This window comes from Trichechus manatus, unplaced genomic scaffold, assembly GCF_000243295.1.
Source record: "Trichechus manatus latirostris isolate Lorelei unplaced genomic scaffold, TriManLat1.0 scaffold00040, whole genome shotgun sequence".
Taxonomy (NCBI): Eukaryota; Metazoa; Chordata; class Mammalia; order Sirenia; family Trichechidae; genus Trichechus; species Trichechus manatus.
In genome coordinates, this window is record NW_004443976.1 from 3,653,397 (window position 1) to 3,680,661 (window position 27,265).

General features: G+C 47.8%; 1 protein-coding gene across 1 annotated transcript in view; it reads right to left on the reverse strand.

Moving 5' to 3' along the window:
- HS3ST3B1 (heparan sulfate-glucosamine 3-sulfotransferase 3B1) overlaps positions 1-24,287 on the reverse strand; it is a 53,929-nt gene extending 29,642 nt beyond the window's left edge. Inside the window, exon 1 of the mRNA XM_004375968.2 lies at positions 23,721-24,287. Within this exon, the coding sequence (XP_004376025.1) occupies positions 23,721-24,274 (554 nt within the window). The 5' untranslated portion in view covers positions 24,275-24,287. The remainder of the gene's footprint in view (positions 1-23,720) is intronic.
- Positions 24,288-27,265: the final 2,978 nt, after the last annotated feature.

Consider the following 27,265-nt stretch of genomic DNA (forward strand, 5'->3'; position numbering starts at 1 on the left):
ACACTCTGCCTCTGTGCTCCTGTCCCGGAGCCACGCCCCAGCCCTCTACACTCTACCTCTGTGCTCCTCCCCCGGAGCCACGCCCCAGCCCTCTATACTCTAGCTCTGTGCTCCTCCCCCGGAGCCACGCCCCAGCCCTCTATACTCTAGCTCTGTGCTCCTCCCCCGAGCCATGCCCCGGCCCTCTACATCTGTCTCTGTGCTCCTCCCCCGGAGCCACGCCCCGGCCCTCTACACTCCACCACAAAGCTCCTCTCAGTGAGCCACGTCCCAGCCCTCTTCACTTGGTCACAATATCCCAGGCATCCCTTCTCTTCACTCAGGCCTCTTTCAAAGGGCTCCGCTGAACCCCCTCTTCAAAGCAGCCCCCTTTTCCCATCACCCTCTTCCCCATAGCTCTCTACCTCGACACTCAGGTTTATTTTTCTCCAAGGCTCTCATCACTAGGTGGCATCCAGTTTTTATTCATTTACTTGTTTATTTGTACTGTCCATCTCCCTACCAGAATACAAGGTACACAAGGGCAGGAACAGTGTGAATGAAACGTTGTTATTAGCTACTGTCGAGTCAGCCCTCGACCCCATGCAAAATGGAACAAAACACTGCCTGGTCCTGCACCATCGCCATGATCGATTGTGTAACAGACCGTTAATGATCCATAGGGTTTTCACTGGCTGACTTTTGGAAGTAGCTCACCAAGCCTTTCTTCCTAGTCCATCTTAGTCTGGAAGCTCTGTGAAATCGGTTCCGCATCATAGCAACATGCAAGCCTCCACTGACAGAGGGGTGGCGGCTGCACATGAGGTGCACCGGTTGGGAATCAAACTTGGGTCTCCTGCATGGGAGGTGAGAATTCCTCCACTGAACCACCAATGCAATAAAATAGGCACAAAATAATATTCCTTAAATGAATCAATCTCTCAGTCCCAGAGTTTAGCACAGAGTATATGCTCAATAAGTTAATAAAATCAATATGCAACTATAAAGAGCAAAACTAAAATGAGCGGACATTCAAATATAAGAAAACCCAAAGCTCACTGAGACCAACCTCATCCTGCCCTCTTCACAGTCCCCACTGCTGGTTTTCAAGTGGATGCAATCCCCTGGGACTTCCCTAATGCTGGCTTCCTCGGGAAGAAGGATGCACAGCGCCTTGCCTCTCAATACCCTCTGCTGAGTGACCAGAAGCCAAAGGATGGTATGACTGAGATGAAGCGCAGCACCGAGCCCAAATTAGAATGTAACTGACCAACAACTAGCAGCTGGAAAATTCTGAATGGAGGTCACATATTAAATGCCAATGTTAATATTAACATTAATTATTAACATTAAGGCCAGTGCTGAACTCGAGTGGTGGGGTCACTTGGAGAGTGTCTTTACCTGTGGCCCAGACTGTGGCTGTCTGCTAGTGCCCCCTTCACACCCCAGGCTTCTGGAACCTATGACCCTTGTGCCACATCTGGGGGCAGATCAATCACAAACGACACTCTTCAACATCCCATCCCCAAACTGACATCCTAAAAAGACACCATCTGGGGAAGGTGAGATGGCTTTGATCAAAGTTCTCAAAACCAGGCATAGCTGGTACATCTGCTCCCTGGCAAACGCCCCTTTACAGAACACACCAGCCCTAAGCTTTTCTGTGCTTCTGTTTCCAGCTGGGACTGGGAGAAAACACAGCCCTAAAAACAAGTGTGAATGACTGAGAATTCCACCAAAGCAGACAGACAGCATGGAGACAGGCCAGGCCATGGGGACACCTGCTCGCGTTGGCAGCCCCCGCCCGGAGCCCCTGGAAGTGCTCTCTTGGACCCGTCTCTTGGCCTCTTGCCTTGTCTCCTCCAGAGACAGACTGGGGATCAGGGAAATGCAATTCTAAGCCAGACCTGATCAATAAATACAATCATTTTATATGCCAGCATGGAAGGTTCCCAAATTTAATTGAGTTCTTCCACAGTGGAAGACGGAAATAGAGCTCAATTACTTTGCAGGTGCTGGCAATCTGGAACCCCATACATGGCCTCTCTATACCTGCTCAGGATTCTGAGACATGACGGCAAGTTCCACCCTGGGCCCAGCGGCATCACTAAGGTTGGTGTTACCTAGTTCAGTAACTCATGGTGTCACCCCCGCCCCCATGCTAATTACCACAGTATTATAGCTAAAACACCAGAAATTTTTTTTTTTCCTGTGTCCAACCTGTTTTTTTTTTTTAAAGTCAGAAATGATTAGGTTTAGGACATACCCTGTGCTGGTATGGCCTCACTAACATAACAAAAGCAAACCCGTTTCCAAACAAGATTACATCCACAGGTATAGGGGTTATGATTGCAACATACATTTTTGGGGGACACAATTCAATCCAACTGTACAGCATCCTGCTTTTTGTTTTTTTTTTATTTTTTCATCTACAAAAATTTATACGTACATTGTTATATGACTCTAATTGCTCTCCCTATACTGTGACAACACACTCCTCGTTTCCACCCTTGATTCCCCATGTCCATTCAACCAGCTACTAACCCTCTCAGCCTTCCCATCTCACCTCCGGACAGAAGCTGCCTGTTTATTCTGTTATATCTACCTGAGTTAAGAGGCACACAAGTATCACTTTATGTTCCACAGTCCAGTCCAACCCCTGTCTGAAGAACTAGCCTTGGAAATTGTTTTAGTTCTGGGCTGACAGAGAATCCAGAGATCATGCTTTCTGGGGTTCCTCCAGTCCAGTCAAACCATTAAGTCTGGTCTTCTTACTAGAATTTGAGTTCTGCACCCCACCATTCTCCTGCTTCATCCAGGATTATCTGTTCAGTTCCCTGTCAGGGCGGTCATTGGTGGTAGCTGGGTACCATCCAGTTCTTCTGGTCTCAGGCTGGTGAAGTCTCTGGTTTACGTGGCCCTTTCTGTTTCTTGGGCTAATACTTTCCTTGTGTCTTTGGTGTTCTTCATTCTCCTTTAGTCCAGGTGGTTGGGACCAATTGATGCATCTTAGATGGCCGCTTGCTAGCTTTTAAGACCCCAGACACCACTCACCAAAGTAGGATGCAGAACATTTTCTTAATAAGCTTTGTTATGCCAATTGACCTAGATGTCCCCTGAAAGCATGGTCCCCAGACCCCTACCCCTGCTACTCTGTCCCTCAAAGAAAAACACCAGAAAATTTGACAAAATCAGAGACTGTAAAAACACAGGCAGCAACAAAAACAACAGCAGGTGCTTGCAGTGTGTGCAGAAAAAAACCAGGAGATTGGAAGCGTCACTGTAATTGGTTAATAATGATAGCTCTGACCAGAGTGCTTTAGAAGGTTCAAAAAGTAAATTAGCATAGACTTTTAGCCTTGTAGGTATATTGAAACATGTAAGCTGGGCTTATGGAAAATTGTATTGTAACTAACTATAGGATATTTTTATAAAAAATAATAAATTTTTGCTGAAACACTGCATGAAAATTTTACAGACAGTCATTTTGGTGTCACCCCCTCTGACAGTGTTACCTGGTGTGGTCTGCACCCCCTGCACCCCCCTAAGCAATGCCACTGCCTGGCCCTGCCCAGCTGAGTCACAGCAGTGGCCATGCAGCATTCTCTCCTTCTTCCCCTTGCCTCCCCTTGCCTGCTCAGAAGCCCCTCCTCTCCAGAAGAATGAGAAGGGAGATCTGAGGGCAACAAGAACCCTGCCTGGGCAGAAGTGGTTACAGAGGGGAGGGAACGGTGTTTGATTCCCAACCAGTGTAGCTTTGAGACAACATGCCCAGAGAGGCAGCGGGGAAAACGTGTGGATTCTGCAGTGGGAATGAGGAGGCATATCCCTGTCTATTCTCATGAAGTTCTCAACACCATCAGGAACAAATGCTTTTTCTGGGGACTGCTGTGCATCTTAGAAAACCACATATGTTTCTCTCTTTCTGTGCCTTGAAATATCAAATTATTCATTTTTCTCAAAAATAAAACCAAACCCACTGCTGTCGAGTAAATTCTGAGTCATGGTGACCCCATGTGTTACTGCTCCATAGGGACTTCTTGGCTGTAATCTTTACGGAAGCAGATCACAGGGCTTTCTTCCGAGGCACCATTCACTGGGTGGGTTCAAACCACCAACCTTTAGGTTAGTAGCTGAGTGCAAACCATTTGTGCCACCCATGTACCGCTTCTCAAAAATACATGAAAACAATTCAAACGCACAACCCATATAAAGCCTGTGAATTTCTTAGGGTTGTGAGGCACTGCTGGCTTGAAAAACTCTCTCTGGTCTTTGGGACGAAGGCCTCTCCCTTAAGTCGACGCTCTATCCTCTCTACCTCTGAGCCAGGTAGCTTTTCCAGCCTCCATGCCCCTCTCTCCCCCAGTCTCCACTACCTCCTCAGCTCTGCCCAGTCCCCAGGGAGCTAACAAGCCCTCTAGCCCCTTTTGCACACGTTGCTGCCCCTGCCCTAAAAGCCTTTATCAGCTTTCTGTGACAGTCAGCAAACTCCTATCTATACTTCAAAGCCCAGCTCAATGGTGGCCTCTTCTTTGGCCTCTCCTCTCTGCTCCCACAGCATTTCTCACTTGGTTCTGTATTATCTCTCACCACAGCCCCTCGACCAAGACGGTGAGCTCCTTGAGGACTCTGCCAATGGTTTAACCATCTTATCTGCCAAGTACCTTGCACACTGCCTGTCCCACTGGAGGCGTTCCAAAGCTGCCTGGTAGATGAAATCATGAATCAATGCATGCCTACAAGCATGACAGACACCACATGATTCCATCAGTTGTGCCTTCTAGATGCTTCTGTCATGAATTGGTAATAAGGCTGCCTTGTTACTGGTTGATTTTCACAAGGCCCCGTAGAAAGAGAAGGTGAGTATTAGATATCCCTTTAAGAGACCCGTAACATTACAGGGAGGCAAGTGTGATAAGAGTGAAACACACCAGCGAGGATCCCAGCCTGGTGCGAAATGTCGCCTGCAGACATAGGAGATGCCCTTGGCGACCTACTCCTCCTCAGGCAGGGGCTCAGGGTGGAGGCCAAGAGGGCAGCTCAAACAGGCGTTAAATTTCGCTCACTACCGGGAGTCTAGCTATGGTAAGTGTGTCAGCAGATAGGAAGGTCACTCCAGCCCGTTTAGAGTGATTGGGGCAGGAGGACCCAGAATCTCACGTAACATAAGTTTTGTTTAAACAGGTAAATCAGTCCCCCATCTCCCTCTGTTAAGAGGTTCCATTTGCCTCCTTTCCCCATGACACCCAATCTGAATGTTTCCTTTGTTTCTGGTGCTGTGTGACCACAGAACAATTTTAAGTGGTCCCCTGGCCCCAGGCCCCAAAAGGGAAAATGTAGTGACTGGCTTTGTTTCCAGCTCGAGGCTGCCAACGTTTATGCCTGGTACTCATGTTATTTAGCAAAGATCTCCCCTTTACGTCCGTGGTGGACAATCGCCTGGGTGGAATGATAAAATACACAGAGGCCACAAGAGCTATACTGTGCCAGGCAGAGCGGAAAAACGCTTCGCAGTTTCCAACACCATCAAACACTCTGCTCCATAAACAGCAGACCGCGCTCTTACCTTTGAAAGCAGACCTAAGCCTCTTGGAGGCAAGCTGAACCTGCAATTAGCCTGCTGACGGAACAACAGCAAGTGGAAGAAGCCACGAAAGCAGCTCCAAGCAAGACCTGACTTGAAACCCTCATCGGCAAGCCTGCTTCCCCAGCCTGAGCCTCAGCAACCCTCTGCCCAGGGCCCTGGTTTACCTAACTCCCCTTCTTCTGTGCTCCTTTCTGCAGCAGTCATCCCAGGGGAGGAAAGGGGCAGACACAGTAAGTCAGATGACGTCACAAGGGAGAGCCGGGTGGAGTCTGTAACTCCAGCAACGAAAGGGGTGGCCTGTGCCAAGGGGTAAAGGTGAACAGGGAAGCCTACAGGAAAAGGGGCAAACTCTTCCAACTGTAAGAAACCTTGGAGGCCTCCTATGCCATCACGCCTCAAACTGACACACGGATGAACACCGAAACTCAAAAGCCTGTTGCCTTCGAGCCAATTCTGACTCATGGTAACCCCAGGCATTACAGAGGAGAACTGCCCCATAGGGGCTTCTTGGCTGTAATCTTTTCTTCTGTGGAGCTGCTGGGCCATTTGCGCCACCCAGGGACCTAGATGAACACCCCCCTCGGGATGTTAGTAGGTGTGGAATGAAAAGGGATTCAGTACTCAATGCTAGGTTAAACAAAGTTAAACGGACATTTTTTTTTTTTTTTTTTTTTTAAAGCTAAAGCACTTCTCAGGGCCTCTAATATGATACCATGGAACCATTTTTCCTTCTCATCACCTATGAATCTTGCCAGAGTTATCTATTTGCTGAAAAACTTTAGGAGAGTCTTCTCAAAGTGTGGCCTGCCACCTCCCTACAAACTGTTCCTCAAGATGATATCCAACAGCCCAGGGGCGCCTCAGAAGACAGGCCTGGTGATCTACTTCCGAAATAAGGAATTTACCGAGTCCCTGGGGACACAAACAGTTAAGCGAGCACTCAGCTACTAACCGAAAGGTTGGTGGTTCGAATACTCAGAGAAGCCTCGAAAAAGGCCTGGTGAAGACTTACTGGCCTGACAGAGACTGGAGAAACCCCAAGAGTATGCCCCCCCACCCTTTTAGCTCAGTAATGAAGTCACTCCCGAGGTTCACCATTCAGCCAAAGATTAGACAGCCCCATAAAACAAAATGAGATTAATGGGGCACAACAGACCAGGGACAAGGACTAGAAGGCAGGAGGGGACAGGAAAGCTGGTAATAGGGAACCCAAGGTCGAGAAGGGAGAGTGCTGACATGTCGTGGGGTTGTTAACCAATGTCATAAAACAATATGTGTACTGTTTAATGATAAACTATTTGTTCTGTAAACGTTCATCTAAAATACAATAAAAAAAATTTTTTTAAGGGAAAAAAAAAAAAGAAAAAGGCCTGGTGATCTACTGCTGAAAGATTATAGCCATTGAAAACCCTGTGGAGCACAGTCCTGCTCTGACGCACATGGGTTGCCATGAGTTGGAATCAACATGATGGCAATTGACTTGTTATTTGTTTTTTTTAATAACTAATTTGACATTGTCACAACATGCAAGGTCATGGTCAGTGGACTCACTGGTGTTGCAAACTGTGTGGCAGAAAGCATATGGCATGAGACACACAACAGGACCACATACTGGTCCACGAAGGACTGGAAAAAAATGTGGTCCTACACCAGCATTTGTGCAGCATTGGCTTAGGAAACATGGATGGGCTCGTTCTCTACTGTACACTTGGGAATGATGATGTGCAGAGATGGGGTGACTTGCTCAAGGTCACGAGGTGTCAGTAGCAAAGGACTGAATTCTAAGGGTTGCCAGTTGGGGGGCCAGATGGAAGAAGAGCCAGTTAGCAGCTAAGGAACTAGAAAAATAAAAAACAGGAGAAACACATCACTAAAAATGATTTTATGATGGTAATTTTATGATTTAGGAGCCCTGGTGGTGCAGTGGTTAAAGCGCTTGCTGCGAGTGGAAAGGTTGGCAGTTCAAACCCACCAGCTGTTCTTCGGGAGAAAGATGTGGCAGCCTTGTTCCGTAAGATTTAGAGCCTAGGAAACCCTATGGGGCAGTTCTACTCTGTCCTGTAGGGTCACTATGTGTCAGAATTGACTCAACAGCAATGGTTTTTTAAAAATTTTTTAAGTTTTTTAGTGGAGTCTGATTTTAAAAGGAATCCAGCTAGGTAACTTCCATATAGCCTCTCTCAGGATCCTTGCAAAGATGTAAAATGAAAACTAAGTCAAATAGGAAAGCTGATGCCGAAATCTGACAAGAATCTCCCTGATGAACTGTATCGAGGAAACTCAACCCTGAAGTAGTGTGCATCTGGGAATCGGTGGGGAAATGCTTTGTAGCTTCCCCCACCGTCTGGTGCTGACCCGACCCGGAATCAGGCAGGTAACAGATGAAGGAAGCTGGCGGGGCGTGAGGCAGTGAGGAGAGAGAGGGGCGAAGGGAGAGGACGTACCCCTAGCTACAGGGTGCAGCTGCTCTCCAGCGCCACCCAAGCGCTGTGGCTGCCGTGAGAAACGCAGTACGGTCCTATCTTTTATAAAAGAAACAAAATCTGGATTTGTATGTGAAATCTCTCAATCTGTAAGTACTGGCAACGAACTGACATGTTTTTAAAACTCTATGAATATTCACTACACAACTGCATGGATATTAAGTTCAAAAACAGGGAAAAATAATGTATGGTGGTAAAAGGCAGGATAATGGTTATCCTTTGAGAGGGTTTAGTGACAGGAAGGGGGCACAAGGGGGGGCTTCTGGGATCCCTGAACTGCTGTTTCTTGATCTTGGTGCTTGTTACACACATGTTCCCTTTGTGAAAATTCATCAGGTGGCACACTTCTGATCTGTACATTTTCCTATCCCCACTGCCGTGAAGTCGATCCTGACTCACAGCAACCCTACAGGACAGAGTGGAACTGCCCCACAGAGTTTCCAAGGAGCACCTGGTGGATTCAAACTGCTGACCTTTTGGTTAGCAGCCGGAACTCTTAACCACTATGTGACTACAAAGCCATAAGCCAAGTGTTCAGATAAAATAGTATGATGTCTGGGATTTCCTTCAAATAATATAGGAGAGAGGGAAACGGTAAGAGTATAGATTGGCTGTGGGTGTCAACTGTTGAAGATGGATGATGAATACTTGGAAGTTGACTAGTTCATTGTGTTAATTTTTATATCTGTATAAATTTTTCCATAATAAGAAACAAAAACAAAACTTTGGGCCAAATAAAATATGTTTGTGGGATGCTAGTTTATGATCTGGAGTCCCTGAGTAGTGCAAACGGTTAACATGCTCAGCTGCTAATCGAAAGGTTGTTGGTTAGAGTCTACCAGAAAGCCTGAGAAGAAAGGCCTGGTGATCGACTTCCAAAACATCAGTCATTAAAAACCCTATGAAGCACAGTTCTACTCTGACACACACAGGGTCACCATGAATTGGAGTCAATTCCACAGCAACTAGTAATTTGTGATATGGGGCCTATTCCAAGCAGAAAATTGGACTACCAGTCCTTAACCTCACAGGCTGTGAGATGGCCTGGAAGATGTTTGCTTCCCTCCAATTTTTAACATCTAGACGGAACCACTTCTGGAAAACAAATGGGCAGGAAGCTGGGTGGAGCAGGGACAGGGAGCTGAAATATGAGACTGGAAGTATCAGGCTGTATTCAGAGAGAGGATTCTGACAATCAGGGAGAGCAGAGCATGGGGAGCAGCTGGGCATCTTGGAATGTGAGATTTTACGTGCCGCCTCAGTCTGACTACAGAGCCAGGTGCAGGAGTCAGGGGAAAACATCACCTACATGAAATAAAGGTGCTCTAGGTAAAGGTAACCCTGCTAGAAATGGAGAAATGGACTGAGACCCACACTTCAGCCTCCCGTCCAGCGAAGAAATAGGTCTGAGAAGAAAGCCTGAGCATCACACACATATAGAGAGAGAGATCAGAATCAAGAAGAGGTCACACACTGTCTACTGGCAAACACATCTCACTTATGGACAAATAATAAAAACATATGTGAGTGTGTGCACATGGACACATGCACAAGGTCTAGGAGAAGAGGTAATACGGGGGAAAAAGAAGAGCATTTGGAAAATTCAATGATTATTCCTCTAAAAATAATCAAATGTTAAAAAACTGTTAAAGACACTTTGATCAAAGATTCTACAGAAGAATGAATCCTGATCAAAAGGGTGAAAATGCAGAACAGAATTTCAAATTCTCATGGAATCCAGACTCCTGGAGCCATAGAGGCTGGATGAACCCCTGAAACTACTGTCCTGAGATTATCTTTAAACCTTAAACCAAAAATATCCCCTGAAGTCATCTTAAAACCCAACAATACTTTAGTTTAACTAGTAAAGAATGTCTGCCTTGAGTATTGTGCTTTTTTAAGAACTATGTATATGAAATCAAATTGACAATAGCAACTCAAAAGATTAAATAGGAACCTTAGAGGGCAGACAGTTTATTTTAATGATGGAGGAACAATTTGGAAAAGGAGTGTGAGAATAGTTTCACAACTTGAAGAATGTAATCAATGTCACTGAGTTGTAGAAATCGTTGAATTGGTATATGTTCTATTGTACATATTCTCAACAACAAAAAAACATAAAATTATTTAAAAAATTGTTAAAGAAATAAAGCACAATGACAAAACAAAACAAAAAACTCTTCTTCATATAACAGAAACAGAAAGCCGTAAGAGACTGTGAAGAAAAAATAACAGGGTGAGAGGAAAAAGAACACAGATATGATAACAATGGATGGCAAGGAAAAACTCACCACTGGCACAGAAGCTGAAGCAGTGATACAGAAATAAAATCAGTAAACAACCCTAGGCTACAGAGAAAGGTGAAAATATGACAAGAGTTGATAGGTAAGGAAGACAGAGAAGACAGGAACGACTCGGGTTGGTGGTGAGAAACGAAAATAAACAGAACGGAAACAATAATCACAGACTTCATAAAGGAAAACACTGTTAAACCAAAGGAAGTCCAAGTATACATGCAGATTTAACAGTGTAAAAAAAAAAGTAACTAGAGGAATATAAATTTGAATAGTTACATACTCTAATAGGAAGGCGTCTTCGAAGCAGGACAGAAAAGGTAAAAGCTACAAGGGAAAAGAAGGCTAGACAGAAAAACATGTTCTTTCCATGGAAGAGTTATGAACTGACAATCCATAAAATAAAAAAGGTAAATAAAAACTGTGTAATAATATTTGTAGTTCATATATAAAGAACCCTTACAAATCAAAAAGACAAAGAGTGCCAAGAATGAAAATGGCAATTCACAAGAAAACACAAATAGGCAATAAGCATATGAATACAAGTTCAACCACAATGGAAGCCAAAAAACCAAAATCAAAATCTTTGCTTTCAAGTTGATCCTGACTCATGGAGATCTCAAGTGTTACAGAGTAGAACTGCTCCATAGGGTTTTCTTGGCTATAATCTTCATGGAAGCACATCACCAGGCCTGTCTTCCACAACCCTGGTAGGTGAGTTCCAACAGACAACCTTTTGAGGTTAGTCTGGTTAAGTGCTCAACTGCTAGCCAAAAAGTTGGCAGTTCAAACTCACCCAGCAGTGCCTCAGTAGACAGGCCTGGCGATAAGTTTCTGTAAAGATTACAGCTTTGAAAACTATGGAGCAGTTCTACTCTTCAGAATCAACTCCACCGCGGCTAACAACAACAGTCTAGTGCAAACCGTTTGCACCAACCAGGGACCTCAACAGAAGCTAAAGAAATAAAAATTAAATTAACCATGAGATACAAGTTGACAAAGATAAAAAACAAAAATGCTATCTACTTTTGAGAGTGTATGTTTGTACAGCTCTGAGGGCAGTTTGAAATTGTCTATCTAAAACTTTCTCATTGCACATACCCCCTTAACCAGCATTTACGCTTTTTAAAGTTTACTCCGAATACAAATAAACCACAGTACTATTTTTAATAAGTTAAAATTGCTGACAATATGAATGTTCCAAAATAGGGGAGAGATTAAACAAATTACAATCTATATATGCAATGGGATACTATGAAATTAATGAGCATAATGTAGCACAATATGTAATGACATAGAAAGAAATTAAAATAGATGCTGATGATTTCAGAGGTACTATGAAGCCCCTTGAGAGCTCAGCTGCTAACCAAAAGGGCAGCATTCAGAATCCACCAGGCCCTCCTTGGAATCTGTATGGGGCAGTTCTACCCTGTCCTATAGGGTCGCTATGAGTCAGAATTGACTCAACAGCGATGGGTTTGGGATTATGAAGTCCCTAGGAGCCCTGGTGGCACAGTGGCTAAGTACTTGGCTGCTAACCCAAAGGTCGGTGGTATGAAGCCACCAGAGGCTCCACAGGAAAAGACGTGACAGTCCGCTTCTGTAAAAATGACAGCCTTGAAAACTTTATGGGACAGTTCTACTCTGTCCTACAGGGTTGCTTTGAGTCGGAATCGACTCGACGGCACACAACAACATTAAGTTCCTGAGTGGTGTAAATGGTTAACTCACTCGGCTGCTAACCAGAAGGTTGGAGGTTCAAGTCCACCCAGAGGTACCTCAGAAGGCCTGGCAATCTACTTCCAAAAAGTCAGCCACTGAAAATCCTATGGAGCACAGTTTTTCTGACACACATGGGGGCGCCATGAGTCAGAGTCAACTCCATGGCAACTGTTATGTCTTTTTGTTCACTTTTGTTTTTTTATCCATAAGCCATTCTGTAACCCTTTGTGTTATATATTATAGATCACTGTATTTTCTCCTTTTTGTTTATGTGCATCTTTAAATACCCCACATGCCTTACTCTTTTAATGAGAGAAAAATACAATAAGATTTTTAAAAAGAGGGAGAAATGATGATGGGCAGAATCAATAGTGACAGGGACTCGGGGCACACAAAAAATGTTCCCAGTGCCTGGTAACTCAGAAAGAAGACTCTGGGTGGAAGGGTGGCTGCAGGCGCTGGGCATGGGCATTCAGGTGGTGCTGAGCGCTAGGGTGCCAGGGCCAAGAATGGAATTAAAAACACGACAGATCCTAGAAGGAGAAGCAGGATCAGAGAAAACTTATTCGTGACCGAGTAAACTTTATTACGACATATGAAGAGGCAGCAAGGCTGCAGTCATCGGCAAGAGATTTGACCAATGAGCTGATAAAGATTTTCTGGGGCACAAGATGTGGGTAGAAAGGAAGAAAGAGGCTTCAGAGACGGGAGAACACAATTCTTCCTTAGAAATGATGGTCGCGAACCTTAGGAAAGGTGTAAAATACACGTTGAGGACAAAGGGTTAAGAGAGTGTTATCCATACAGAAGGGAGCAGTGGTGGTTCAGGGGAGGAATTCTCATCCTCCCTGAGGGAGACCCAGGTTCGATTCCTGGCTAATGCACCTCATGCGTAGCCTCCACCCATCTGTCAGGGGAGGCATGCATGTTGCTATGATGCTGAATTTCAGTGGAGCTTCTACACTAAGACAGACTAGGAAGAAAGGCCTGAAGGTCTACTTCTGAAAATCAGCTCTTCTTCCGAAAATCAGCCACTAAAAACCCTATGGGTCACAACAATCCAATCCACAATCATTCATAGGGTGTCCTGCAGCCATTTAGTTCCACTGTGCAGGGGGTCGCCATGAGTTGGGGGCTGACTCAATGGTAGCCAACAACAAACAACATTCATTTAGATGCCACAATATCTCCCATGTTTCTCCCATTGAGAGGTGGACACCATCCAGTAAGGCCAGTGCACAGAGAAGGTCTTGGCATGGGTTATGGGTGGTGACTAGCAGGGCTGGCAAGCTGCACAGAGGAAGGGCCAAGTTCTCAGTCAAACGCACAAACTCAGGGTGAATCAGTCTGTTCTATCATAAGACTTTCTCTTGCAGATCTGCTGGGGACAGTACAAAACATGTGTCTCCACAGATGGGGGCAAAGGTGTTTAGGGTGTCAGGGAACGCAGAAGGTGGGCAGAGGGCCACAGGGTGTGAGTGGGGAGGTTTCAGTTGGATCCTGAGAACTAAGAATCTGAGTGGCACCGTGCTGGTGGAAGCTCAAAGGAACAAGTGGCAGGGGAAAGACGGGTTGGTAAATGCGGGAATGGAAAGAAGCTTCAGTCAGAGAAGGGAAGTTGAATGTACAGATCTCCTAGCTGGAGCGGGGCAAGAGGGAGGAGGCAAAAGTGACTAGTTGGCACATGCGTGACATGGATGAAGTCAGACACTATCAATGAAGATGTTGAAGCAACAGGGGTGGGACTGAGGAAGGAGTGTGGGGAGTGAAAGAGAATGAGGTACAGAAGCAGATAAAGGGAGGAAAAATATCATCTTGGGATACTTTGACTTGGAAAAGTGTGTCTTTGGGGATGGCTTAAACTGTTCAAGAACCTGCATCCTATCAAATCTCAACTGTATATAGAACCTCCAAATTGTGGGGTTTGAGGGAACCTTAGGGAGGTGTTCCCTTCTTTGTGCTCAAGAGACTGAGCTATCTACAGGTACAACTGGATGACCCTGGGTGGCCTCTGTGAGCTTCCACCTCCTCCTCTGCAAACTGGGGGGAAATCACACAGGAAGGATCACTGTTAGGATTAATTAGGCGCCTAGCCCACCGCAGCACACAGGGAGCCCTCACCAAGGCTGAGGCATTTTTTTTCCCATTGTATCACACAGTAACCTACACTCCCTCCCCTTTCCTACCTTCTTAGCTTTCTTTGGAAAGTAAAGTACAAAATAAAATTTCTTACTATCTTCCTATTTTATCTCACACTTCCTCTTATTCTCAAAATAGTTTTGACATTTATTAGTGATTCAGTGGGACTAATGATTTTTTAAAAACCAAAAAACTAGTGCTTACATTGCTTTGAGATCTCATTGAACCTGTAGAGTTTAGTCCACAGACTAACACAGGCTCTTTAAGGACAAGTTCATGTCTCATATACTTTCTCAGTAACTTGTGCAACCCCTGACAAAAGTTAAAAAAAAAAAAAAAGCTGCCATCAAGTCGACTGGGACTTATGGCAACCCAGTGTGTGTTTTAGTAGAACTGTGTCCCACAGGGTTGTCAGTGGTTTATTTTTCAGAAGTAGATTGCCAGGCCTCTGGGTGAACTCCAACCTTTCCATTAGCAGCCGAGTGTGTTAACCATTTGCACCACCCGGGGACTCCAAGTGCTCAAAAAATCTGTTAGAAGAATGAAATAGATAGATAGATAGATGATAAACATGAATTATAAGAATGTATAGTTCATTGACTATAGGTAAGACTTTTGCTTCCACCATTAAGCATTTCAAGTCAATGATAAGTGATCAAGTTCTCTGAAGTCCTCTCTCTCTATTCTCCCCCCCTTGCCTCCCACACACCCGCTCACCCACTCGGGTCTTCTGTCAAAGCTCTTAGGTGGGAATAGGCTGTTTAACGTGCTTTTTGTATAACCGTAACTAGCAGCACTAGCATATGCTAAGTGCCCAGAGCCTCTGGAACAATCTGACAGGAGGGCACCAGGGACCGGCGCGACAACACATCAAGAGGAAGGGCTGCGACCAGGCGGGAAGAGTTTGCAGCCAGGGAGGCGGAGAAGGGGGAGTAGGAGGCCATCCAGCTCGGGGGGGAGGCACCGGAGTGACCTGGAGGTGAATTAGTGTTCTCTAATTGTCTGTCCCCGTGTCCTCTCCCTGGGGGACCTGCCCTTTAATGGAGATACGGACCAAATCTTGCGTTTCTTCAGCATCTGCTGCAGCAATGAGCAGTGCTCCACGTGAGCTTCCTGACCTTTTAATACCGTTCTTCCTGCACCTCCAAAAAAAAAAAAAAAAAATCCAGGGAAAAAAGCTTGCCTCATCCAACTCCACAACGGAATCCTGAATGTCCTGATGTAAAGCCCACCCTGAGAGGTGGGAGGAGGAGCTTTCACAGCACTAGAGGAGGTGAGCGTGTAGGTCCCCACGAGATCCCTTCCCGCCCACCCTCAGGCGGGGGAAGCAGACTCTGCAGCCTAGAGGTGGTCTAAGGTGGGCCATTCTCCTGCCCTTACTCGGGGAGGGGCGGCTGCAGGACTGTGGGGAAGGAGGGGGAACGGGCAGTGTGCACGCGAGCGGGTTTGGGGGAGCAGAGGAGCAGGTGCTGGGGAGGGGGGGCGCCACTTGGGCTTAGTCCAGAGGAGACTCAGGACTCAGACAGAGGCTTGAAAGTCTTTTCCCTTTTCCTTTCCCTCCTCTTTATCCAAATCTTTCCAACTTTTTCTCCTCATCTGTCATTTAACAGGCCGTGTTATGGAAGTAGAGCTATTTTTAGTTTTCTACTGAATTAGCAGAATGGCATTTCAGACACCCATTATAGAAGTGGGTGAGCTGAGGATTATTTCTTGCCCCCAAAGAGAAAAGGGGGAGGATGTAAGTTGGAAACTGACTTAATTAAATCACTCCCTTCCCAGCAGCCCCAAAGTAAGGACCCTAAAGGGTGAAGCTCGCGTCTTGCCCTGAAATAATTCATTCCGCCCACACCTAACGGCCCGGGGCTCCGGCAAGGGCCCGTCCGAGTCCGTCTCCATTGCTCTACAACAGCAGAGCATGGGGCTTCAGAGAAGAGGGAGGGGCAAGGAGAGAAAAAAGGTAGGAAGGAGCACAAAAGATCAGCTGATAAACCCTACTCTGGAAGTGACGGCGGCTCCAAATCCTTGCAGCTCCACATAATCGATTCCCAGAGGCGGGAACAGCCGGGCCAGGCAGGCGGGGGACGGGACGCGCTCTCCGCCCGCCTCTCTGGGCGGGCCTTTCGGCGAGACGGCACGCGATTGGCCTTCTGGCCGCGGCTCGGGCCAATCATCACCGGGACGGGACCCGCCGGGCTCAGCCCAACAGGTGAGGCCCGAGCGCCGGCCGCGGGCTCGTCACGTGGTGGGTGCCGGCCGGCTGAGGCCGCCCCGGCCAGCCCGCCCCGCCCCCGCCCCGAGGAGGCTTCGCCATCTGTCTCCAAGGCTCAGCGGTCCTCGGACCAGATGCTTGATCCCACGCGACACAAGGGCCGTGCTGACTGATCCCCGATGCCGGCCAGCCTCGGAGCCATTTTCTCTGCGATTGGCAGCGCCTTCGGCCACCCTCCCAGAACGGGGACGGCTACGCGAGCGCTCCTCTAGCTGCTACGAAGGAGCAGACACGTGGCACATCGGGGTCCTGTCTGGGGCCATGTTGGACACTGCTGTCACCAGACCTGAAATGGGGAGGCCGGCGGCCCTTTCCTCCGTGGATTCATTAAATCAAGAGTGTGCGCGATAAGTCTGCTGCTTCTCACTTCGCTTCCCATGTTTCCTCTATTTGCTTCCCCAAGCCCGCGTATTGCCCAGAACCATCTTTCAGCATTTTATGGGTTTCTGAACAAGTGTAACCACGTTAAGTAGTGTGGGGTAAAGTCGTAGGAGAAAACGGATTCTGAAAGGATCTCGCTCTAAGATGCTTGGTGAACGCCACGGAATCGTTCACAGTCGAAGGTGTTTAAAAGCACTGACGCCTTGGCAAGAAATGACTCTATAAGAACTGCCCCATAGGGTTTTCAAGGCCGTAAATCTTCAGGAAACCGGACTGCTGTGGAGTAGCTGGTGGATTCGAACCTCCGACCTTTTGGGTTAGCAGCCCAGCACTTAACCACTGCACCACCAGGGCTCCTCTAGAAATGGTCTAGAGGAATACACTCAACTTGATGTGAAACCAGAGTCGTCTTATTTTTACACGTCATATTTTGAAAAAAATATTTTATTCCCAGAATTAATCTGTTTTGTAACAAATTTATCAACTTAAAATCACCATGAATATATGCATATATATATGTATGTCTTTGTGTATATATAGATATATATTCTTTAACATAGGGAGAGAATATAAATTTCTCTCTAGCAGTACTCTATTTAATCAGCTCCATTTCCACAGATACGCACTCATAACTTTTAAAAACAGCTCTATTTGAGAGGCAAAGACTGCAGTACAACTTTGGCATTTAAACACCTAACACTTAAGACAATGAGTAAATTTTTTTAATGTCCCAATAACTTAGGCTACTATTAGGATATTTTTCAAGTTAAATGTATATTTAAAGTAAGAATTTAAGATATAGTTACAATAAAAAATAATACCACTCTTATCTATGTGCAAAGAAAATTAATGGTGGGTTCATTAGCATTAGCAGTATTTTAACACAAAGCCTCTTGGCTGCAATAAAAATTATTATCATGTTATTAAGATGGTAATTGCTCCTCACATCCTAAACTTTCCCCTAAATACTACCTCTTGGCATGAAAAATCAGAAATAAAAATCAACATGCACTAACATCAGTTTTACTTGGTTTTGTTATAGTTTGGGAGGAATATGAGAGTTCTAACAAGGTAATATTTTAAACATGAAAAAAAGTTCCATGCTCTACTTAAAATTACTTACAAAAGATAGCAGTATCTCATTTCTTTTCGGTCATGGTAAATGTTTTCATTTGAGGTAGGCAGCATATTGTATTCATTACCCTTGAAAATATGCCACATACTTGGGGAATTCATTTTGCTGGGATTCCTGAGTCTCTCAACAGCAAGGACGGAAATTTCACTTACTGTCCGAAATCATGGACTGTTAAATGAGAAGTAGCGCCCTATTTGGAAACTAACTCTATTCACAGCAAAAGAAATGCTCATTATGCTCTGTCTTTAGAGTGGACATTTTGTGTTTCTGTCAATCAACTTCATTTCCACGTTCACAGAGTGAGAACAGAAAGTATTCTTGTTTGACACAGAAAGAAGTCAGCAAGCGGTTTTAGTCGCGTATTTCAGTTCTGAAGCTTTAATGCCGCCTCCCTGATTCATAACACCAGCTGACTGGTGGTTTTGAGTTTTAAAAAAATTCTGGATGCACTTTTAATTCTAAATAATTTTTGTTACACAAAGCATTGTCTTCTATATAATCAGAAAACCTTACGTCCCACAATGTGTTTCAAACAAAAAGGTAAATTAGCATACATATTTGGAATGAGGTTCTGTGATATACTGGTTTTTCAGAATATCAAAAAAAATGTTTTTCAAACCAAAATAAAACACCAAATGAGAAAAACAGAAACTGGGACAGGTGACTTTTAAAATTTCAAATAAGGTAACTTTAACTGAAAAAATTCCTTTTATAAATATTAGTCTATATTCCATTATAAATTTTCGACAAACTCCATTTAAAAAAAAAAAAGAAGCAGAATCTAGTTTAGTCAGCATTTAATTCCTAATTGTAGTATTCTCTTTTGATAAGTATACTTTTAAGACATGGGCAGCAACCTAATTTTTAGAGACTTGTTCAATAATAATGTATCATTTGGTAGATAATAGGTGTAATTTAATTCATGTATTTCAGCATTTTATTTGTCTAAAACAAATAGGTTGCTATTAAATATTGACTATTTTATTAACTCAGCATCTGGGAAAACACTTATGATTAGGTAATTTATGTTATATTTTCCTCTCAACTCGTAAAAGATTAATCAACCATTTTATGGTCTAATTTAGGCACCTAATTAAAAACAGAGTTCAACACATGCTACACTGTCTTGCTAATAAATCTTGACAGCTTTGCAACATGATGGTTTGTATTTCAAATTGTTGCATATAAATGGAGATTTCTGATCTTCACCTAGCAGCTTGGAAGTTAGCTGCATATATGGCTTAAACTCCAGGAAGGAGTGTAATTATTTCAAAAGGGATTGTCCCCAATCAGACTTCATCTTAAATTTCCCTCAGTGAAGACACAAATAGTCTTTGCCACCAGGTGTTTAGAAATAGATGAGGAAATAGGAAAAATTCGTTTTTCCAGCCTTTGTTAAATTAAACATGTAGGGAAAGTTGCCATTTTCAGCTATTAGCTTTCAAGGGAGTAATTTCTGATGTTACCGGATTTTAGAATCTAATTGTAAAGAAATATCTTCAAAGTGTTAGTTATAAATGTCTTCCTGTTAATAAGTATAAATTAAGTATTCAGTCTTGACTTGAGCACTGTATTTTTTAAACGAATAATTTCATTCCAAGAAGTTTTGAAACATGTCACTTACCCCGCTGTCCTCCCACACCTCTCAGCCTTACAAAGGGCAAACGGAGAAGAATAAATCTACTCTTTAGGAGGGATCCTCACCATATTTTCTCAGCCCTTATACTTGAGGGATTTTTTTTTTTTTTTTGTCATTTTAGTAATTCCTTTGATTCTAACAGTCCTGTGCAGGGAAATTAAACTGCCACAATGATGTAATTATCCTCACTCTACTTACAAACCAACTTTGGATTTAGTAGCCTTTACTGCAGTTGATACTCTTTTAAAGTGAATGACAAAGTGAGCGATGGATATTGAGGTCTACAGAAAACTGTCATACTCTTAAAGCAAGCCCAGCTCTGAACTCATCACACATGACTGACATCACATTTTGGTCACTTCATGGAGGGAGGGTGGTGCATGAGCAGAGCTGCCTGGGTTGGTAAACTAGCATATCACTTCCTAACTGTGATACTTGGGCAAGTTACTTACCCTTTCTGTGCCCGTGCTTCCTCAGGTTTAAAGTACCTACTTCACAGGGTTGTAATGAGGATTCAATTTGTTAATCCTGTAAACTTGAAACGGTGACTGGAACATAGCGAAATGCTCAGCAGCTACCATGGTTATTAAACCACACACACACTCACTATACTTTCTTTAATGTGGGCACAGAATTAGTGTCAGATATTTTGTATAACCAAAAATGGAAAGGGGAGCCAAAGAGGAAGAACAGGTTCTGCCAAAGTCTAACACATATTTCTGTATACAAAATAATAATCATCAGAAAAGATCTGGCTAACTTGATTCCCAAACTAAGCTCATTAAAATTCAAGAAAATATGTTACTTGAAACATACCACTATCTAAACTTAAGACAAACCAAAGAGAGAAACTTATTAAAGAATATATATATTTAATTTTGCACCATTCAAAGTTTAAATCAATATTCAGAGCCTAAATGTATGTGGTCAGTGCTTCTCTCGACCTTCCCTTTTGTGACGCTCTCTTTGACCACAGCCCCAAGTTTCTCCAACACCCGAGGAACAGAGGTGAGGCCAGTTCCACCAGATCGTCCCACGCACCACTCCATGGAGTCCTCATCAGCACCTGCTAAATTTGGGAGGCCTGATTCGAGCAAGGGTTGGTTATGAACTGAAAAAGTAAACCCAGAAGAGTCTTAATCCCAAACTAAAACAAACTCGGGTTCCAGTGCAGATGGACAGCGCGTACCAGTACGTTTGTTTTTTTGCGGCCGGTTAAGGTGGCAGAAAACCCCCAGTCTCTGGCCGGTGCCGGGCTCCATCCCACCAAGACCTCTCCTGTTCAGGCTAATGGTATCTTTATACCGAGTGGAAGGAAGTACAATCAAATTCCGAGGCATCATGCAAATCTGCCCAGCCTGGGCCACTGGTTAGGCCACTACCAGGACTGTGTCTCAACCGCTTTTACCCATTAACGATTTCAGCACTGGGATTCCAGTAGACACTGCCCGGGCCTCGTTCTCAAACAGATTTCAATGCTGTCCCTCGGACTCCACCATCCATGCCCGGAGTTTTTGTCCTAAATGCCTCCAAAACATCTCTCATCTCTCATTTTTCCTAGTTTTAAAGACCAGTTTAACGACGTTTCTGACCTGCAACTCTGCCTGGCTAATGATTGTACTCTTCTCCCCTCGGCTTCTGCTTGCACGGAGGTGCTGGGTACCACCGCGCACACGTCTGGAGGGCAGCAGGGCTTGGCCAGGCGGCGAAAACTTCGGCGCGGACGCCGGAAGCTCGCGGGGCGGACTCCGGGCAGTGTGGTCGAGCTCTGGGCCAGAGATCTCCTGCGGGTGAGGTCTGTTTACAGTTAAAAGGGCTGCCTACAAAGTACCTGTGAAGTCCATACCTGTGCTCAGACATCAGAATATTTTAAACTAGTTTTCCGAAATGTTAATTAAGCAGATGTTATTTTTTTTTTTTTAATTTTCCTTAACTTTCACTCGCCCTGCAGCCACGCCCGACCCCTTTGGGGCAGCGGCGGAAAGCCGCGTCTGGGTCAAGTTGCCGCGTCTTCAGCTTGCTGCGTGGGGTCACCGCCCGCGGGCCCTGTGCTTTCCGCCCCGGCAGTCCTGCCCCTCAGAGCTGGCAGAGAGGATCGTGAGCTTCCCGCCTCCCGCGGTCAGGTCAGGCCCCACGGTTCCCAGCCTAGCCGCCAGGCGACTTTCCCTCCGGTGGCTCCCGGACTGCGCTCCTCGAGGCAAGCTCGCGGCGCGGGTTTCCTGGGCTACTTCAGTCTTTCTTCGGTATTTCCGAGCCAATCAAAAGAAACGTGGCAGGTGGAGGACAGCAGCCGAAGAGACTGCACGAATCTTCCGGTGGGGATTTCCAGAGCCCGCCCCGGGGGCTTCTAGAACCGCCTGATAGTAAGGGTTCGGTTATTTTCCTGTCAGTTCCTCCCAATCCGGCCCCAAGTGCGTCTGATCTCAGGAAATCCCGGTGCCTCGGGCCCTGCCGGGTTCTACGTGGAAGGGCGCTAGTTATAGCCTGCCGTCCCTGCCCCAGAATCATCATCCCAGGAGGAGGAGGAGGGATGGTAGGGGGAGAAGTAAAAAGGGCAACAACACAATCGGTTAACAGTAACAATGCGAGGGGGCCCCCGTGTGCCCGGCACCTGACCGGCACCAGCGCATTTACTCCCCCCGCCTTATATCCTCTGCACATACGTGGGAACTGAGACTCCATGGGCCCAGCGAGTGGCCAGAACCCAGATTCGAATCTGGGCATCGCACGCCAGAGGCCCCATGCTTAATCTCCGGTGTCCACGGCCCGAGACCGGTGGAAGGGTGACTGTCACGCCAGGCTAACCCTCGAGACTTGGGCAACTCCTGACAATAATAAACAACATTAAATACAAAGGGGAGGAGGGAGGGAGAGGCTGGGAAAGGCGCGGTTTTAATTCGCTCGATCAGGCCCACATACTCAACGTTTGGCCCCCTTTTATCGTCCATTCTCTCCCCTCTTCGAAAGGAGGCGGGAGGTGGGACAGGGATTGGGGTTTGGTTAGCTTCTCTCCTTTTGTTTTCCAAAGTCCCGATCCTCTTTGGGCTAACTGGGCCTGGAGAGGTGTCGGGGCCGCGGGCCAGCCCAACAGCTCGCCCCAAAGACCAGTAAGTAGCTGCAGGGGGCGGCGGGCTGTGGTAGTGATTACGCCGCCGCTTTGGAACTGTACCTTCGACCCGACGCGAGAGGAGAGTTTATGGAAGCCGCGAGCCGGGGCAAACTGCATTTCTCAATCAGTGGACCACAAATATTCTTTGCGCCGCGACGTGGAAAAGGACTGGCGTTAGCACGCGCCCCTGCCTACGCTGTCCCAGCACCTGGGCCCGAGAGGTGCAAACGCGAGGGCCTTGCCCCCGGCGCTGCGAAGCCTTTCACGCTGCACGCCGCTCCCGGCGGCTGCAGTGCGCGCCTCTGCCCGACAGGGACCAGCACCGCTCCACGCGCCGCGCGCTGCCAGGAGGAAACGCCGGGCCGCCGGCCGTGCTCAACCTTCAGAGCCCAAGCACTCGTGAGCGAAGCGGGTCCTGCCTATCTTTGGGTCCCAGCAACACAATCACAAAAAAGTTAAAATACTCTCAGCTGTCCGGGCAGGACGCCGTCCTTCCCGCCCCCGTGCCCATGCGGGGAGCAGAAGCTGTTCTAAAAGTTGGTCTAGGACGCAGGCTGGACCGGCGGGACGCAGCACAATCTTCCCATCACCCCGGGTTCTGAGAGGGAAAATAAAATAAGACCAACACTGGATTGATTCATATGGGACACGGCCACGGTTACTGAGTCGCTTCCCTGAGCTCGGTCGCAGTTGCTGCCCCGCTTCAACGCGGCGAGGTCGCCTGATTAATTCTAGGGCTTGACGGGCCACTAAGGCGCCAGGGCGCTGCGAGAAGTTCTAGGGGTTGCGGGAAGAGCAGACCTGGTGCACCCGGACCCCGCTGGGGCGGATTCTCGGCGTCTCCTCCCCGCCCCCGGTGGCCCAAAGCTGTGCCCCTGCCACTTCTCCAACACATGCCACGTCTCCCTTCTCTACCGAGTGCAGAAAGGGCTGAGCGGTGCGGGATTACTGCTGGCGTCCCTGCCCAGCGCGGGGAAACTTACCGGTACCAGGCGAGGCCCTTGTCGTAGCTGCGGTCGAAGAAGTGGGGCTCGGCGCCCACGGCGCGCACGTCAGGGTGCACGCGCAGGAACTCAAGCAGCGCCCGTGTTCCGCCCTTCTTCACGCCGATGATGATGGCCTGCGGCAGCTGCTTGCTCCCGGACCCGCTGAAGAAGCTGGATATGGGGCTGGGGGAGTCTGACGCGTCGGTATTCTTCTCCTCCTGGCTCGCGGCGCCCTCCGCCGCCTCCTTGGCCACACTCAGCGGGGTGGCCGGCGGCGCCCTGAACGACAGCCTGGGGGGCGTCCCGTCAGGAGCCACAGTAAGGGCTGATGGGGCGTGGGCGGCGCGGGACCCCGAGCGAAGCAGCAGCAGTCCCGGAGCAGCGGCGCACGAGCCGGCGCAAGAGTACAGGAACATGTAGAGCCAGACGCAGAGCATGGCGAAGAGCAGCGCGAGCTTCCTCCTCACCGGCGGCGGGGGCGGCGGCGGCTGCGGCAGGAGCCTGCCGGGGACATCGAGGCAGGACCGGCCGCCGCTCAGGCGCTGCCCCATGCGCTGCCCGCGGGCGCGGCGAGGGGCATGGCTCAGCACATTGCGCGGGGGCCCGCCGGAGCAGTGAGCATGGAGAGGACTCCTTGGCCCGCTGGACGCCCGGGCGGCTCGGCTTATTGCTCCCGCGCGTTCGCAGCCGCCGCTGAGGCTGCTGCTGCTGCTGCTGCTGTTTTTCCCCAGGTGGCGGCGGCAGCTATAGCGGCGGCGGCTCTTGACATGTTGCCCGGGGAGGAGCCGCAACTGGAACGGAAAGTCAGGCGGCGGCGACTGCTGGCCGAGGGGTTGCTCCCAGCGCGCAACGCCCCGCTGCGGGCCAGGAGAAGGCTGCTGTCCCGCGCCCTGGCCACTCCAGATGGTGCGCACGGCTGCTCGCCGGGGCTGCCTCCTCGCAGCCCCGAGCCCTGAGCCTTGAGAGCAGCCCCGGCACTTGCCCGCGGAGGCTGCAGACAAGAACTGCGCAGGAACGGAGCCCCCGGCCGAGGTGGAGTGGGCGGGTCCGGCTTTACGGAGTGACGGCTCTCTCCACCTACCAGAAACCCCGAGCTCCATGCAAATACGGGCGCTTCGCCGAGGGCTCAGCAACCAATCGGCTCCCGCGACATGGGGGTGTGGAAAGCGTTTGGGGCGGTGGAGAGCGATCGGTGATTACTATTGGCTGTGGGGCAAGGGGCGGGCTCATAGGGGCGGAGCCAGGGGCTGGTGACAGTAGCTGATGATCCGAAGGATGCTGGAGTGACTGAGTGCTGGGAGAAGTTCGACCCCGCCGAGTGGTGCGCTTTGGCACCCGCTTGCATTTCCGCACTTGCTCCCCTGGAGCCAGCCTCGCTGTAGCGCCCAGATATCGGGACGCAAGTCCCCGACCTAGATGTCGCGGGCAGGCTCGTGATGTGTGTGTGTGTTGACGAGTGGGGAGAGGGTTGGAGAGGGGAAAGTCTGGCCAAAGATGCAAACAGCCCACAAACCCGCCCAGCCCAAGCCGAGAATTCGGAAGGGAGCCCTTCCGGGACAGGCACCGGCTTAAGAAGTTTAAGAAAACAAGTTTGGAAATCGCTGTCGATTTTTTTTTTAAAGTCTTTTCTTCTTATTCTTTGCCAGGAGTTGATCTCCCTTGGGCTACCTGTTAATTGGGGTCAGCATAAACTCCCCGTGAAAAAAATCTTCCTGGTCGCCCAAACTACCCGGAAAAGGTCAGGGCATGGAGGAGGGGGGCGAGAAGGGAGAAATTCACAGGGAAACGAAGTCCAGTAAACGTTTCCTCGTCGAAAAGTGAGTGTGAAAGTCACGTGTAGAAAGTCTCATCCGGATATGGGTTTGTTGGGAACCTTAGGTTTGAGAAATTTTTCTATCTTCTCTCTTCCCTGAAAAAAATATGAAAGCCAACATTCTCCTTTATTTTAGGAAAGGTCTCCATTTAGGAGCGTTTGGTTTCGTGATCTCTGACACAATTATTAGGTGTCGCTTTTTTCACCTTTTTTTTTTTTAAAGTCTAACGTCGACTTGGAGCAAATCGATCACTGAGTTGTACTTATTTAATAGTCAAAGTCCACTCCAGGCCGCGTCCCCTGTTATCTCCGGCGAAAAGAACGGCCGGGGCGGGGGCGGGGCAGCAAGGCTTGGGAGGATTGTAACTTCGCTGCGGGGAGCACGCGGGGAGGCGGCGTCCTGCTGAATTCTTGCCAAGACATTTGGAGTTAGGAAGCTCGGGGTCCTCAAGCTTATCCCGGTGATGTTCAGAAAGTTTTCCGATCCTGCTAACCAGCCCCTGCGGTTCCAGCGGGCCTCCAACGCCGGGCTGCACGCCTTTCCGGGACAGAGTGTTCCTTCCGACTTCTTCCCACCATCTGCTACCGCTTCGACCCCGGGAACCAGCGTCGCCCACGAGGTGACTCACCCGGAGCCGCTGCCCGCGCGGGATTTCACCGTCCGGGCAGGCGGGCGCAGCGGAACCGAACAGAGCCTTGGTGGGTCTGCTGCGCTGTCCAGAACCACTAAATGTTCCTTTCCTGATTAAATGTCTCCAAGTATCAAGCCCCCGCAGCCCCAGGCCGGGTCGAATTCCCCTCCATCCGAAACGGGCTGAAAAAGCCAGTCTGCCTTTAGCACCTCAGATCTGATAACGTGCCCGGAGGCGGGGGCGGTGACCCAGAAAAGTGCAAAGAACTCATCCGCAACCCTGCGACCGACAGGGCTCGGCGGTGGTCCCGGTAGCCTCATTCTAACTATCCTGAGCCCAAGACGCTTCCCTACGAAACTGTTGAGAGGAAAATAATTTAGACAGTGGATTTTCTTCCCTCTTTTCTATTCTCAGGGAGAATTTCTTTCCAATTTTTCTTTCCCCCTCTTGCTGGGATGTTGTGTTTGTTCTTCGGAAGTGGCTTATTCACCCTTAATTTTATTTACTTATTATTAATTTAAAAAACATGAGAACAGATGCGTTTCTGAGCACCAGCCAGGTCTCTTTATTTTGGAAATGTGAGAGGGAAATGTTAGCGTCTACGCAGGGTGTGTCTTCCAATTCACGATATTTAGGGGGGAAATGAAATTATGTTCTCGATCTTTAGGCGGCTATGAGTTTCTGGGCTTCTGTGGATTGTGTGTGTTTTATGATTTGTGTATGTTCAGGTGAGTTGTAGCTTCTAAGTGTCTAATGTCAGGACTGGTAGGCTGTGAATCTTAGTTTTTTTCTAAGGATTTCGATGATCCTAATAAAAGTGTTCTCTGTCCTGAAGGTTAGAGAAGTCTAGCGTAAAAGAAAAAAGGGAGCGATTGTAAATCGAGGCCGCCAGATGTATTTGGGACTTTTTTTCCGTGGGTAGGGGAAGGGAAGGGAAGAAGTAGAAGCAAAGGCGTGGGTGTCGGAAATCTCCCCGGGTGCCCTTAGAGCTGAGCGCCCCTGAGCAAAGTCGCCTTCGTCGTCGCCCTGGCCCCACCCCGCTCCCATTCAGTCCCCTCCGCCGAGAACAATGGGCGAGCTCACGTTACCCGGGGCGC